Below are 14,574 nucleotides of genomic sequence, written 5' to 3'. Positions count from 1 at the left end.
TCAGTAAGACATTTGATACGGTTCCACATGTGGAATTATTAGCTAAATTGGAAAAGATGGGGATCAATATGAAAACTGAAAGGTGGATAAGGAACTGGTTAAAGGGATCATACTGAAAGGTGAACTGTCAGGCTGGAGGGAGGTTACTAGTGGAGTTCCTCAGGGATTGGTTTTGGGACCAATCCTATTTAATCTTTTTATTACTGACCTTGGCACAAAAAGTGGGAATGTGCTAATAAAGTTTGCGGATGACACAAAGCTGGGAGGTATTGCTAATACAGAGAAGGACCGGGATATCATATAGGAAGATCTGGATGACCTTGTAAACTGGAGTAATAGTAATAGGATGAAATTTAATAGTGAAAAGTGCAAGGTCATGAATTTAGGGATTAATAACAAGAATTGCGGTCTTGGGATGCATCAGGAGAGTTATTTCCAGTAGAGATAAGGAGGTGTTAGTACCATTATACAAGGCACTGGTGAGACCTCATCTGGAATTGTGTGTTTAAGAAGGATTAATTCAAACTGGAACAGGTTCAGAGACGGGCTACTAGGATGATCCGAGGAATGGAAAACCTGTCTTATGAAAGGAGACTCAAAGAGCTTGGCTTGTTTAGCCTAACCAAAAGAAGGCTGAGGGGAGATATGATTGTTCTCTATAAATATATCAGAAGGATAAATACCAGGGAGGGAGAGGAAGTATTTAAGCTACCAATGTGGACACAAGAACAAATGGATATAAACTGGCCATCCAGAGGTTTAGACTTGAAATTAGATGAAGGTTTCTAACCATCAGAGGAGTGAAGTTCTGGACCAGCCTTCCAAGGGGAGTAGTGGGGGCAAAAGACATATCTGGCTTCAAGACTAAGCTTGATAAGTTTGTGGAGGGGATGGCATAATGGGATAGCCTAATTTTGGCAATTAATTGGTCTTTGACTATTAGTGGTAAATATGCCCAATGACTTGTGATGGGATGTTAGATGGGGTGTGATCTGAGTTACTACAGAGAATTCTTTCCTGGGTGCTGGCTGGTGAGTCTTGCCCACATGCTCAGGATTTAGCTGATCCCCATATTTGGGGTCGGGAAGAAATTTTCCTCCAGGGCAGATTGGCAGAGGCCCTGGGGGGTTTTCACCTCCCTTTGTAGCATGGGGCACAAGTCACTTGCTGGAAGATTCTCTGCACCTTGAAGTCTTTAAACCATAATTTGAGGACTTCAGTCACTCAGACACAGGTTTGATACAGGAGTGGGTGGGTGAGATTCTGTGGCCTGCATTGTGCAGGAGGTCAGACTAGATGATCATAATGGTCCCTTCTGACCTTAAAGTCTATGATTCTATGATTGCCCCAGGAAAGAAACAGGTGCTGAAGTTCCCTCCGAAGGGGCTCCATGCCACTGCCCTGGTGGGGGGTGCCCTCCTTGTCCCCTGGGGTCAGGACAAGGGTCCCCATGATGGTGGTGAGGGCAGCCCTTTGGGGCCTGTGCTGGGGCTCTCCTCTCTCCAGCAGCCTGTGGGGACACATTGAGGTGCCAGACCAGGCAGTGACTGAACTCTCCCTGCTTCTTTCTTGCCAGCTGCTGTGAACCTGTGCGTCTCCCTGCGGGTGCCTCAGCCTGTCCCCATGGACCTGCGGATCGGACAGCGCTTCGTCAAGCCTGGCTCCGACACCGCCCTGCTGGCTCTCAAGCAGACCCAGCAGCTGCAGCACCAGCTGTTCTTGGCCAGCCTGCACCAGCAGCAGGTGGAGCAGTTCACCCACCAGCACATGCGGGTAGGAACACCCTCCCGGGCCTCTGGGGGGGCCACAGGGCCAAGCTCCAAATTGTGGGGACACATCGCACCAGCAGCCCTTGGGGTGGGTTGGGGAGGCACTTGCCTGCTGCAGACACACTGGGAGCCTGCTCCAGTCAGTCAGCAGAGGGGGAGTGGAGCTGGCAGCCACCCCCTGGCTCTGAGCACAGCTGTGCTGGGGAGCAGGAGGCACCCAGATCCCAGAAGGACCAAGCCGTTGTCAGTGATCAGAACTTGAGGGAGCTCAAGGAGCCCCAGTTATATCTGGCTTCCCAGGCAGTACCAATGGGATGGTGTTCCAGACAGTGGTCTGGGCAGATCCCTGTTTCCCCCGGCCTCTCATCAGAGTCAGCGTTTTTTCTCTTCTCTGAAACAGGAGCGAATCCCAATGAAATGGAGGGAGTTACAGGGCAAATGCTGGGCTACTTCTGCCAGCCTCTGGGTCTGAGCCATGCTGCCCAGTCCTGGCAACCTCTGCTCTCGAGCACCCTCCACCCTGTGTGACCCTCTCCCTTCTTACCCCTTGAGAGCCTTGGCTGTCCATTATCCTGGCAGGCGCAGAGGCATTTCCTGTCATTAGCTTTTTGTCCAGCCCTGAATACAGTGGCCCCAATGCCTCTTGTGTTCCATGTGTGCTCACATGGCTCAGTGCCGAGTCTGTGCAGCGTGGCCAGTGACGGTGAAAAGCAGGAAGTCACCTTCTGGTCTGGCTTTTCGCAGGGATCACGGGAGGCCACGGTTAGCAGTGCTTTCCCCTGTCAATGCCTGAGAAGTCTACAGTCCATGTCTATGTGAACACAGTTCTCCTGGTTACTGGGAACATAGGGATGGTCCAGCAGTGACCCCTCCCCTGTTTCTGGCAGTGGCAGCACAGCTGCTTGAGAACAGGGGGCAAGGAAACCTGGAATGGGCCCAGCGAAGGGCTGGGGGCTGGATCAGATGGTGCAGAGCCAAGAGTTCTGGCCAGAGCAGAGCCAAGCTGGCAAGCCAGATCAATTCCCCAGGCCATGGCAGAACCTCGACAGCAAAGGTTGTATCACCAGGTCTCTGCTCTGCGCCCTGGCCACGTCCTTGACCACAAAGGTCAGAACCTTCCAGACCCTACAGTAAATGTGGGGTATTGTAGGCAGGATCAGTCCATCCCTGGAGCCCCAGCACTGATCCCTCCATCTGACGCCAGGAAGAAGCCAAAGCCAGTGGCCCTGTTCTCAGAGGTCTCCGTTCCAGGCCGGTGGGACAGTTGCCAGTTCTGCAGCTCTCACTGCAGCAAAGGGACAGATGTTCCAGGGCTGCCTATGCTGACAGAAAGCCCAAGGGGTGCTCAGCAAGGGATACGGATTCCCCTTGTCTTGGTCTGGAGCCCAGCACAGCCCATAAATCCCACACTTGGGGAAGGGCCTAACTTGGACCCCAACAGTCTCATCTGGGTAACTGCAGCCCCCACAGGGGCTCAGTAGCAAATCTGCTTTCACTGCCCAGTCCCTGGGACCTGCCTTTCTCTCCTTCCCGAACGACAGCTCCACTGCACTCTGGCTACCAGTCCTGGCTTTCGTATCACCCCGGCCCGAGAGCAGCCCTAGGACTGGCAGGAGCTCCCCTGCAGGGGAAGGACCCATTGACTCCATTGTCATGGGATCCTGAAGCACCAGGATGGGCCCCTTTGTCTCTCGCCCTCCCTGTTTCAGGGGACAGGTACCAGACTGCTGGTGCTCCACCCGCCCCAGGGCCTACAATCAAGTGACTCCCGAGAGTCACTGTTGATAGAGCCCACAGGGCAACACTCTCCCTGCAGCCCCGTCACTCCATCGTGTCTCCAGACTCAGGGCTGAGGGGCTTGGCCTTTGCACCTGCACCTCCCAGAGTCACCTCTCCCCTGGTGCTGGTGTCCTGCTAAATAGACAGGCTCGTGGAGAATGAGCCACTCTGATGCCTGCACCCAACCTTCTCTGGGTGTCCTGGGTCTAAGGTCCCCTGGGGAGCCCCCTGGTGGACCTTTGGGAGAAGATCTGCTCTCCCCTTGCCTTCCCGGGGTCTTGCCCAGGGTGGAGCTCCTGCCTCTCCTCCCATCCGGGCCAGGGTGGGGCTCCCCTTCTGTCCCCCCAGGATGCTGGTTGGGGAAGGGCTCACCCCTCTCCTCCCCACAGGGATCTGGGGCAGGACTCCCCCCACCCCTCTCCACAGGGGCCAGACTGAGGCAGGGCTCCCCCCCCCCTCCTCCCCACAGGGCCCAGGCCAGGGTGGGGCACCCTCCTCCCCTGCAGGGCTCTGGCAGAGGCGGGGCTCCCCTTCGCTCCCTCAAGGACACTGTCCGGGGCAGGATTCCTCCCTCCCTTCCCCCACAGGGCACTGGCTGGGGCAGGGCTCTCTTGCTGCTATGCTGATGCTCTCGCTCCCCCCCTGCAGGTGAACATGGACTCCCCGCAGCGTGAGGCAGAGGCTGGGCAGCAGGAGCAGGAGCTGCGGCTACTCCTCAATAAGGACAAGAGCAAACGAAGTAAGAGCCCCTCCCTGTGTCCATCTATCTGTCTGTCTGCAATGCAATGGGTGCCATGGCTCTGCCTGGGAGTCTGTGAAGGGGGGGCTCAGGCCCCCTGCCCATTAGGTGGGGAGTGGATGGTTCCCACGTGGGTGCTCCCTGCCAGTGCTGGGACTCTGGGTTCCTGCTAAACACAGCTCTGCCTGCATCATGGCACTGTGCTGCTGGTTCAGGCCTTCCATGTTCCTGCGCAGGATGCTCCTGGCAAGGATTTGCTCTGGCTCTGCTTCTCCACTAAGGGCCTTTGCGAGCTGTGAAGGTCCTGCCTGGTGCCCACACCCTGCCCTCCTGCCAAGGACAGTTGCAGAGATTGAACCTGCTACTTGACAGGGCAGGAACTGGTGAATCAGAAAAGCAAAAGGGATCCCCTTGGCTAAGCCTAGGTGAGTGCCTGGCCCCGCCCACCGCCCCCACTCTGGGGGCTGCCAGAGCAGGTTGGGCCCCAGCCCGCTCCTGCTTTGCTCTTCAGGTGGCAGCAGCGCACACCAGGGTCACTCCTCGTGCAGAGCCACGGGCACTGGGATGGTCACAGAATGAACTGTTCAGTGTTTTGGGAGCCATTTCTACAGGAGACCAGTCCACTGAGAGGGGCAGGAATCCATCTCCAAGACTCTGTGACTCAGGATAGGAGCAGTGGTGCCACAGGCAGAGCTTGTGCAAACTTCCTTCCAGCTCTCCGCCATCCCAGCCCTTCTGTCTGCTGAGAGCAGCAGGAAGGACCTGGGACTGAAGCAGCCAATGGGCAAAGGTCCCAGGACAAAGCCAGTACCAGTCGGAAGGTGGCACCTCTGGACTTGATGTTGCTGTGAGCACTTTCATACATGAAGCCAGTGCCCCATCTAGTGCCTGTCCCAGCACAGAGCTCTCAAAACTGTGAACTTCTTGAGTTACCCATTCAGTGCATCACACCTTCCTGTACTCTAGAAACAGCTCCAAACTGCAGCCCCACCATGGCCCTTGTCAGGATCCCCTGCTGGTCCACGCAGGTACCCACCACACAGGCTGCAGAGAGCCCACTCTCTAGGAGTCTCAGAGAGCTCATTAACAGCCATTGTGCCTGATGTCTGGGAGCCCTCCATAGCCATCACCCTGGTCACCCATGAGCAACTCCTAACTCAGCTCCCGTCCACACAAACTCTCTGGCTTGTGTGTGGCAGTGCTCAGCCCTCAGGCTGGCTGAGGCTGTGGGCTAGAGCCCATGTGTTGCTGTCACTCAGGCTGTTAACCCGCCCACTTTGCAGTGGGATCACAGGCTAAACTACTTTCCCTCAAGCCCCCCAGGCGCCCAAAGGAGAATCAAGTTCTCCCACATAGAGTGGCTCAGCTCCCTGCAGCATTAAGAACCATGGGCTATGTCCCCAGAAGTCCTTGTGCCACACACCAGTAAATGCAGAGCCAGTGAGGACAAAGTTGACTAGACACACTGGAGTGTGGCTTTGCAGTGTCTCAGAACCGAGTGCCGATCGTCTGGGCTAACTCTACAGTGAAGACATCTGCTTGCAGGCTCAGGAGCTGAGCATGATGGGATAGGTGGAAGTGACATAACACCTTCCCAGAGCGTGGGAACTGCTGACACTGTGGAAACATGCAAACGATCAGGTGTGGCTGAGAACAGTGTGATGAATGCTTGGCCACGCAGGAGCTTTGGAAATCAGTTGTGGCTCTTCTAGCCAGCTAGGCTGCCTGCCAGAGCCGTCACTCCACAGAATGCCTTCTGTGCACTTTCATCCACCAGCTTCCTGCTGGGAGGAACCCCCAGCGAGCTCCCGACCTGTGATCTTTGCAGTGAGCTCTCCTTATGCAGCAGGTAGAAGCAGGCAGTGTGCACAGTTCTAGGGCAGTTTGGGGAGGACTGGCACTGACCAGGAATGAGGTCTCAGCTGCTTTGGTGTTTGCTTAATGGGTCAGTGCTGACCCCAGCAGGCATATGTCTGCACTGGAGTTGAAAGGTGTAATTCCCAGCTCAGATAGACATACATTAAAATAGCAGCGTAGCAGCCACAGCACAGGAGGTGGTATAGGCTAGTCAAGCAACTACAATCTGGATGCACTTGGGTCTCAGACTTGGGGTAGCTAGCCCCTCCTGCCACTCGAGCCACCATAGCTACACTTCTGTGTAGGGACAAAATTAGAAAGGCCAAGGCACAAAATGAGATCAAACTAGCTAGAGACTAAAGGGTAACAAGAAAACATTCTACAAATACATTAGAAGCAAGAGGAAGACCAAGGACAGTGTAGGCCCATTACTCAATGGGGTGGGGGGGGGACACAGTAACAGAAAATGTGGAAATGTCAGAGGTGCTTAATGACTTCTTTGTTCAAGGTAGGTGGCGATTGGATGTCTAACATATTGAATGGCAGTGAAAAGCAGGTAGTATCAGAGGCTAAAATAGGGAAAGTACAAGTTAAAAATTACTTAGACAAGTTAGATGTTTTCAAGTCACCAGGGCATGATGAAATTTGTCCTAGAATACTCAAGGAGCTGAGGAGATATCTGAACCATTGGCGATTATTTTTTAAAAGTCATGGAAGATGGGAGAGATTCCAGAAGATTGGAAAAGGGCAAATATAGTGCCAATCTATAGAAAGGAAAATAAGGACAACTTGGGGAATTACAGACCAGTCAGCTTAACTTCTGTACTTGGAAAGATAATGGAGCAAATAATTAAATAATCAATTTGCAAACATCTAGAAGATAATAAGGTGATAAGTAACAGTCAGTATGGATTTGTCAAGAATAAATCATGTCAAACCAACCTGATAGTTTTCTTTGACAGAGTAACAAGCCTTGTGGATGGGGGGAAGCGGTAGATGTGGTATATCTTGGCTTTAGTAATGCTTTTGATACTGTCTCACATGACCTTCTCATAAACAAACTAGGGAAATGCAACCTAGATGGAGCTACTATAAAGTGGGTGCATAACTGGTTGGAAAATCATTCCCAGAGAGTAGTTATCAGTGATTTACAGTCATGCTGGAAGGGCATAACGAGCGGGGTCCTGCAAGGATCAGTTCTGGATCCAGTTCTGTTCAATATCTTCATCAGTGATTTAGATAATGGCATACAGAGTACAGTTTGTGGATGATACCAAGCTGGGAGGGGTTGCAAGTGCTTTGGAGGATAGGTTTAAAATTCAAAATGATCTGGACAAACTGGAGAAATGGTCTGAAAAAAAACCAGGATGAAATTCAATAAGGACAAATGCAAAGTGTTCCACTTAGGAAGGGACAATCAGTTGCACACATACAAATTGGGTAATAACTGCCTAGGAAGGAGTAATGCGGAAAGGGATCTGGGGGTCAGAGTGGTCCACAAGCTAAATATGCGTCAAAAGCAAGGCCGTCCCTAGGTTTGTGCGGGGCCCAGGGCAGAAGTAATGTCACTTCTGGGACTGACCACGCCAAGGACGTGTAGGGGAGGCCAGGTGTGGCCCCCACTCCGCTTCAGCGGTGCTGCCGGGCTCCAGGGAGCTGCGGTCATGCCGTCTGCCTTTCTGGGGCTGGGGAGGCTGCAGTGGTGTCGCTGTGCACTCACTCTCCTGGCGCTCCGGGGCACATGTTCTCCCTCGGGTGGAAGGGGCGGGGTTGGGAGTAGCCTCCACAAGCCAGTGGTTCATCCGCTGCCCATGCCGTTCCGGCCAATTGTGCTGGCCCACGTGTCCCGCCAAAGCACGGGGCCTGGAGCGGTTGCCCCAGTTTGCCAGCTCCTAGGGACAGCTGTGGTCAACAGTGTAACACTGTTGCAAAAAAAGTGAACATCATTTTAGGATCATAGAATCATAGAATATTAGGGTTGGAATGGACCTCAGGAGGTCATCTAGTCCAACCCCCTGCTCAAAGCAGGACCAGTTCCCAACCAAATCATCCCAGCCAGGGCTTTGTAAAGCCTGACCTTAAAAACCTGTAAGGAAGGAGATTCTACCACCTTCCTAGATAACCCATTCCAGTGCTTCAACACCCTTCTAGTGAAAAAGATTTTCCTAATATCCAACCTAAACCTCACCCACTGCAACTTGAGACCATTACTCCTTGTTCTGTCATCTGCTACCACTGAGAACAGTCTAGATCCATCCACTTTGGAACCCCCTTTCAGGTAGTTGAAAGCAGCTATCAAATCCCCCCTCATTCTTCTCTTCTGCAGACTAAACAATCCCAGTTCCTTCAGCTTCTCGTCATAAGTCATGTGCTCCAACCTCCTAGTCATTTTTGTTTCCCGCCGCTGGACTCTCCAATTTCTCCATGTCCTTCTTGTAGTGTGGGGCCCAAAACTGGACACAGGACTCCAGATGAGGCCTCACCAATGTCGAATAGAGGGGAATGTTAGTCTCTAAGGTGCCACAAGTACTCCTGCTCTTTTTGCGAATACAGACTAACACAGTGGCTACTCTGAAATCTGTCACTTAACTTTCAAATGCCTGAACAGCAAATGTAATTTTTCTTGTCTGCATAGTAAACACTGGCATTTTTATCTGTTTGAATAATCAAATTGGTGCTTTCCGTGCCTTCTTGGTTGCAAAGATTTTAACTGCTTCTGCTTCCGGAAGGTCCACAGTCTGGGCCAGCTCATGCTCTGTTGAGATGGTTGCAAGGCCGACCAACCTCTCCTGTGTCATTATGGAGCGTAGATGTGTTTTTATTAACTTCAGCTTGGAGAAGCTGCATTCTCCACTGGCAACTGTTACAGGAAGTGTTAGAAGTATGCACAGAGCAACAAAAGCATTTGGAAAGAGGGTAGTCATCTTATTTGTGCACATATATTCCAGAACAGCCTTTGGAGTTGATCCTGCTGAAATGTATCTTGAAAGGGCTTTCAGTTCATCACCTGAATCACTTGCATCAATATCGCGCATGTCATCATGTGTAAACACTGTCTCTAGTGCCCTGCATTGCTGGTGTAGGTCTTTTTCAGGTATAGTGAGGAGTTTTGGAATATCATACAACATCCCAAATATACTGCTATGTTCCTTGAGGTGCATGAAACGTTCTTCAACTGACTGTATTGCACAATCTAGCACCTGGTTAAATAATTCAACTTTAAATTGGTGTTTGGGGTCTCTTATGGGATTATCCCGTGCCTCGTAATCAAAATGTCTTCTTCAGTGACTCTTGTATTCTTGAATGGGTGGGAAAATAGCTTCAGTGTGAAGTTCCTCTGCCAACTTCTGTGCACTCTTCAGAAAGTTTTGAAATCCCTTATCTGACTGGTAAGACTGTAGGTATGACTTCGCTTTCTGCAGTTGTTCCATTGCTCCAGATATATCAAGGTCAACACCTTGGAGTCTCTTGCTTACAACATTTATTTCGAACAGTATGTCATGCCACAACACTAAGAAATTTGAAGTTATGTATGTTTCTGGTAATTCCATTCCCTCTTCCCCTGTTCTCCCACAAACAGTTCCTGTCATAACATTATCCTCCATAATGGCAACTATGACATCATCTATCTTCACAATTTGGTGTGTGTTAGGCTTTATTGCCTCCACTCAACTTTCCCATCATGTGGCACTCAGTGGTTGCAGTGTCAGAGAGGATGTTCCCAGATATTGCTTCAAAATTTGCCATCGATGAGTTGATGCAGAGAAAAATACATAGATGCTTTGAATTACATTAAAAAATTCAGCAGCCTCACTAGAAGCTGAATGAATGAGAACTGCTTGGGACAAAAAAAGCTCAAGGGTTTAACTCTCGGATCCGTGTCTGCACTCCTCTGTTCTTTCCTGTCATGTTGGCACCATTATCGTAGCCCTGACCTCTCATGTCAGCTATCGCAATTCCCATGTCTTCCAGCTTTGTAAGAAGCACATTTGTCATACCAGCTCCTGTAGTATCATCAATGTCAATAAATTCTAGAAAATACTCTCTGACAGTCACCATTGCAGGAACATTTTCACTAGGTTCTGTTGTTGTTACAAAACGCACCATTAAAGTCATTTGTTCTGTATGGCTGATGTCAGGTGTGCAGTCCAGAATAATAGAGTAATATCTTGCTGACTTCAGATTTGCCACAAACTTTAGTTTGACTTTTGTTGTCAGTAACTGTATGATCTCATTTTGAATTGTTGTTCCAAGGTAGTGGTTTGTGTACATTTCTTGGGTGGTGAATCTTCTTAGATGCTCCTGGAGGACAGCATCAAACTCAGCCATCAGCTCCACAATTTTAAGGAAGTTTCCATTGTTTGGCACATACAGCTGATTTGAAGTGCCACGCAGTGCTAGGTTTTGGGTAGCAAGCATTCTCACAATGGCAATGAGCCTTTTCAGAACATTTTGCCAGTAAAGAGACTCTGATGCAATCTTCTCTTGATGCTGATCATCTGTGGTGGCCTTTAACCTTAGGCAGCGCTTTGAAGTGCTAAGTGTAGCCACAGCCTTAGTCTCATCTCAAGCTCTTTCCACCTATGGAATGCTCTCTGGTGATTTGCTGCCTTCTCATGGCATGCCAGATTTCTAGCCAGATTTTTCCAGTCCTTTGTTCCTGTAGAACCCAGTGTGGCTGGAACATTAGACTGGAAGAGTTTGCAACAAAAACAGTGTGCAGCATTCTGGGTTTTTGAGTACATAAGCCATGGTCTCTCCACTTTGTCACCATTGGGGATTTCACGCCAGTAATTTGTTGGATGGAAACTTCTATTTTCATTGTCTTTGGGGAACATGAAGTTTTTTACTTGCTGCGGCCCATGCAGTACAAGGAAGTCCCTCAGGCTACTGCTCAAGTGGATCCATGTCCTGGATCATCTAGACTTAAGGAACTAAACTCAGCCGCAGCTGTTTCTTGCACCTCCACCACACTCTTCTCTGATCTACACTTTTCTTCGGGAATGTGCATGGTTACATCCATTTGAGATGGAGATATGGATGCTACAGTAGCTCCCAAGTTCTGACTAACTGGAAGATCAGGCATCTCCTCACCACTCACATCCTCACTGGGGCCGGAAGGCTCACCGTGAACATTTGTGTCTATGTATCTCAGGAGAGCTCCTTCCTGCTTAGATAGAAATGCTTCCTTTGCTTTCTTTCTTTTTCAGAATGCTGCCCCAGAGGGGCGTTTTCTTCTTTCACTCATGACTGCTGTTCTGTGCCTGCTATAGTGGCTCTCAACACTCAATTGAAGGGGACAGATAAGCAGGTTGGTAGCAGGGCCTGAGTGAGGGAAGATGTCAGCGTCTTAAGGGCCTAACTGGTTCCTACTACTTCAGTTGACTGCCTGTTCTCCTCAAGTGGGTTCAGGGAAGCAGCAAGAAACAGGAAGCTCCCTGAGAAACTGGTGTTAATCAGTCCAGGCTCTTGGGGGTGCTAGAGAGGTACATAAGAGGCTCCTCCTCCTCTCTCTCTCCCTGCATCTCCTGCTGCTTTCTGTTATTCCCTCTCACCTTTTCTCCTGCCTGCCTGTTTTGTCTCTTGTGCCCTCCTTCCTCCAGCACAGCACTCCACCATCTCTGCATCTAGAGCAGAGAGAATACATATGCACCAGCAGCAGACACAATTTTCTACACTCTGGGTCCTAGTGGCGCCCCCACACAGTCTGGCACCTGAGGCGGCCGCCTCAGTTCGCCTCATGGTAAGGCTGGCCCTGATCACTACTCAGTGCAGACTATATGGTCATAGCAAAAGCCATCTTGCTGTGGCTGAAGTCCATGCTGGCATATGTGATCCTCCCTGACCAGACCTATGCTGTCCCAGGCTGGAGTTTATTTGATAATCTATATCTAGTCTGGGACCTTTTCTGTCTGGTATGTAGAGATGTTTTGTCTCTTACCTTCCTGTCCCTCAACCAGGAGAAGGCATTTGACAGGGTGGACCTCGAGTATCTCATGGGAACTGTGTGAGCAATCAGCTTCAGTCCCCAATTTGTGAGGTTCCTCCAGGTGCTGCACGCCTCTGCAGAGTGTATAGTCAAGTTCAACTGGGCCTTGATCAAACCAGTCATCTTTGGTCGGGGAGTGTGTCAGGGCTGCCCTTTGTCTGGCCAATTATATGCCATTGTCATCAAGGCCTTCCTTTGCAAGCGATAGATGGGGCTGGTGCTCCACAACCCAGCTCGGAGGGTGGTTCTGTCAGCGTATACCAACAATGTGCAACTTCTGGCCCAGAATCTGGAAGACATGGTTGGGATGGAGGCTTGCCAAACCACCTACTCAGTGGCCGCCTCTGCCTGGGTCAGCTGGGTCAAGAGCTCTGGCCTGTTGGTTCGCAGTGGGTGTCATGTAAGCTCCCTCCCACCTGCGCTTCATACCATCCAGTGGGGCACAGGTCTGCTACTCGGTCTGGGCTTCTATTGGCCACCGATCCCTCCCTACTAGAAAATAGGACTGACTTGGGGGGCCAGGGTGTCTGATGGGTTGTGGGCATGGACGGGGCTTCTCTGGTGCCTTTCCCTTCAGAGAAGGTCGCTGGTTTTTAACAAACTAGTCCTGTCCATGCTCTGGCACTGGTTTAATAGCCTGAGCCCGCTCTTGTGTACCCTGGCCAACCTCCCGGGGAAGGTCCTGGAGTTCTGGCCGCAAAAGCACTGAGTCTCTGCAGGAGTGCTGAGCCTCCCTCTGGAAGAGGGAAAGCAGGGCCTGATATGCATTCGCATACACTTTCCACACTTTCCATTTCCAGGCCCTGTAGAGGCTCCTTTATAATGCTTGTGGTCTGGCCTGGAGCCAGCTAGGGCACACCTTCCTCCACCTCCTCTGAGGGCTCTGACAGTGACTGGCAACTCTTTTATCTATATCCACGAAGTCTCCCTTGAGACCTTTCTGAGCTGCCGATCTTTTACCAGGATGTTCTCAGGACCTGGAGGTTGGTCTCAACAACCTGGTCTGTTACGGCCACTGAGGGTGTGAACCTCCTAGTTGAACCCCTGTTCCACGCCCACGTCTTATGACACACGTGGTGGAGGTCCTTTCAGTGCACTGGAGGTTGGTCCTGGCTGGTGTCACCAGAGACAGAGACCTCCTGGACCACGGTTGGTGGGATTGGGGTACCCTGGTACACTTGCTCAGTGAATGGGGTTACCCACCCTGCATGTCCCCTGCTGTGAGCTCCAGGAGGTAAAGGCTGCCCTGCCTCCAGCCTCTATAGCTTTCCTTGAGCAAGTCCTGCAGCAGGGTGTTCCTTTGCCTGCCCATTTGCCTGGCCTTCTTGAGCTTGAGGTCGGGCCCTGGCCCTGCGAGCCCCCCTGGCTGCTTCAAACTGCCCATATGAGCTGACTTAGTAGGATCCAGCCAGTCTGTTTCTGAGCCGCATCATGGGAACAGCTTGTGCCTCACATTGTTCATTTCTTCACCCTTGTGTCCTGCCCCGATACAAAATGGCGGGACCTGCTGCCATCTCTGGAGGGCAAGGAGCCCTGGTGGGCCAGCCTGTATTCCACCTTTGTACCACAGTCTGCTGGGGATATAAGTTAATGGCTGCCTCACGGGGCTGTGAGCACAGGAGAGGTATATGGTTTTCGGACTCCCCTGACACTTCTTCTTCTTGTGGTGAGAGGGAAACCCTGGCACGTGCATATTTACAGTGCACCAGGCCACAGCCCCTTTTCTGCCCCCTCCAGAACCTCTTGTTGAGGTTCTGGCTGCACTTTTCCTTGCACTCCCTATTCACGGCCCCACAAGGTTGTAGGACCATTTCATCAACCTCTTCCTCGCGTTGGCCGTATTGGCCATATATCAGTCAAGGAGGAGGGGGTTGGACGGGGGCTGCAACTGAGACTGTGGGGCTCAATTTTGTGCACTTGTCCATTCATGTCTCTGGGCAGAGTGCCTTTGGGTGGCATTCTTGGACTCTTTGGAGGAGCAGTGGGTTCTGTCCAGCATTCTCTGCTTGGTGTCCCCCTCTGGGACCCCATTTGTAAACCTGTGACTCTCACGTCCGTTCCTCTTTTTTCATTTGTTGTGTCCTAGAATCGTTGATCCCCTGTGTTTTTTCTGGTTATTCCCCTCTGAAGAGGCGGAGGACTTTTTGATTAACTAGAGGGCTCCATCATGTACATGGGAACCTCATAGGTCATTACAGGCCTGAGTCCTTACTTTTGTCTCCCAGCTGGGAATCCGAGCCAGTCATTAGCCACTTCTTGGCTGGATCTGCAGATTCCCAACACCTGCCTGCTGGGCTTCTCCTTAGGGCAGGGCTTAAAGGACAGACCCCCCTGCTTAGCTGACACTGCTGCAACATTGCCACTTGCCAGGCTGGACTCCCAGTGCTCTGCAAAGTTACACATTCTCTGGGTTCCTGCACTAAGGGAACTAGACCAAAGAT

At 51.2% G+C, this 14,574-nt stretch overlaps 1 protein-coding gene across 8 annotated transcripts in view; it reads left to right on the top strand.

Annotated features, from left to right (window-relative positions):
- The window catches only part of HDAC7 (histone deacetylase 7), a 259,876-nt gene that overhangs the window by 207,170 nt on the left and 38,132 nt on the right, over positions 1 to 14,574 (top strand). For all 8 annotated transcript variants that reach the window (XM_044994607.1, XM_044994610.1, XM_044994606.1 and 5 more), the window contains 2 exons: positions 1,577 to 1,773; positions 4,197 to 4,287. In XM_044994607.1, the coding sequence (XP_044850542.1) occupies positions 1,577 to 1,773; positions 4,197 to 4,287 (288 nt within the window). The remainder of the gene's footprint in view (positions 1 to 1,576; positions 1,774 to 4,196; positions 4,288 to 14,574) is intronic.

Source organism: Mauremys mutica, chromosome 20, assembly GCF_020497125.1.
Source record: "Mauremys mutica isolate MM-2020 ecotype Southern chromosome 20, ASM2049712v1, whole genome shotgun sequence".
Taxonomy (NCBI): Eukaryota; Metazoa; Chordata; order Testudines; family Geoemydidae; genus Mauremys; species Mauremys mutica.
This window is presented reverse-complemented; position numbering and strand designations above follow the sequence as displayed.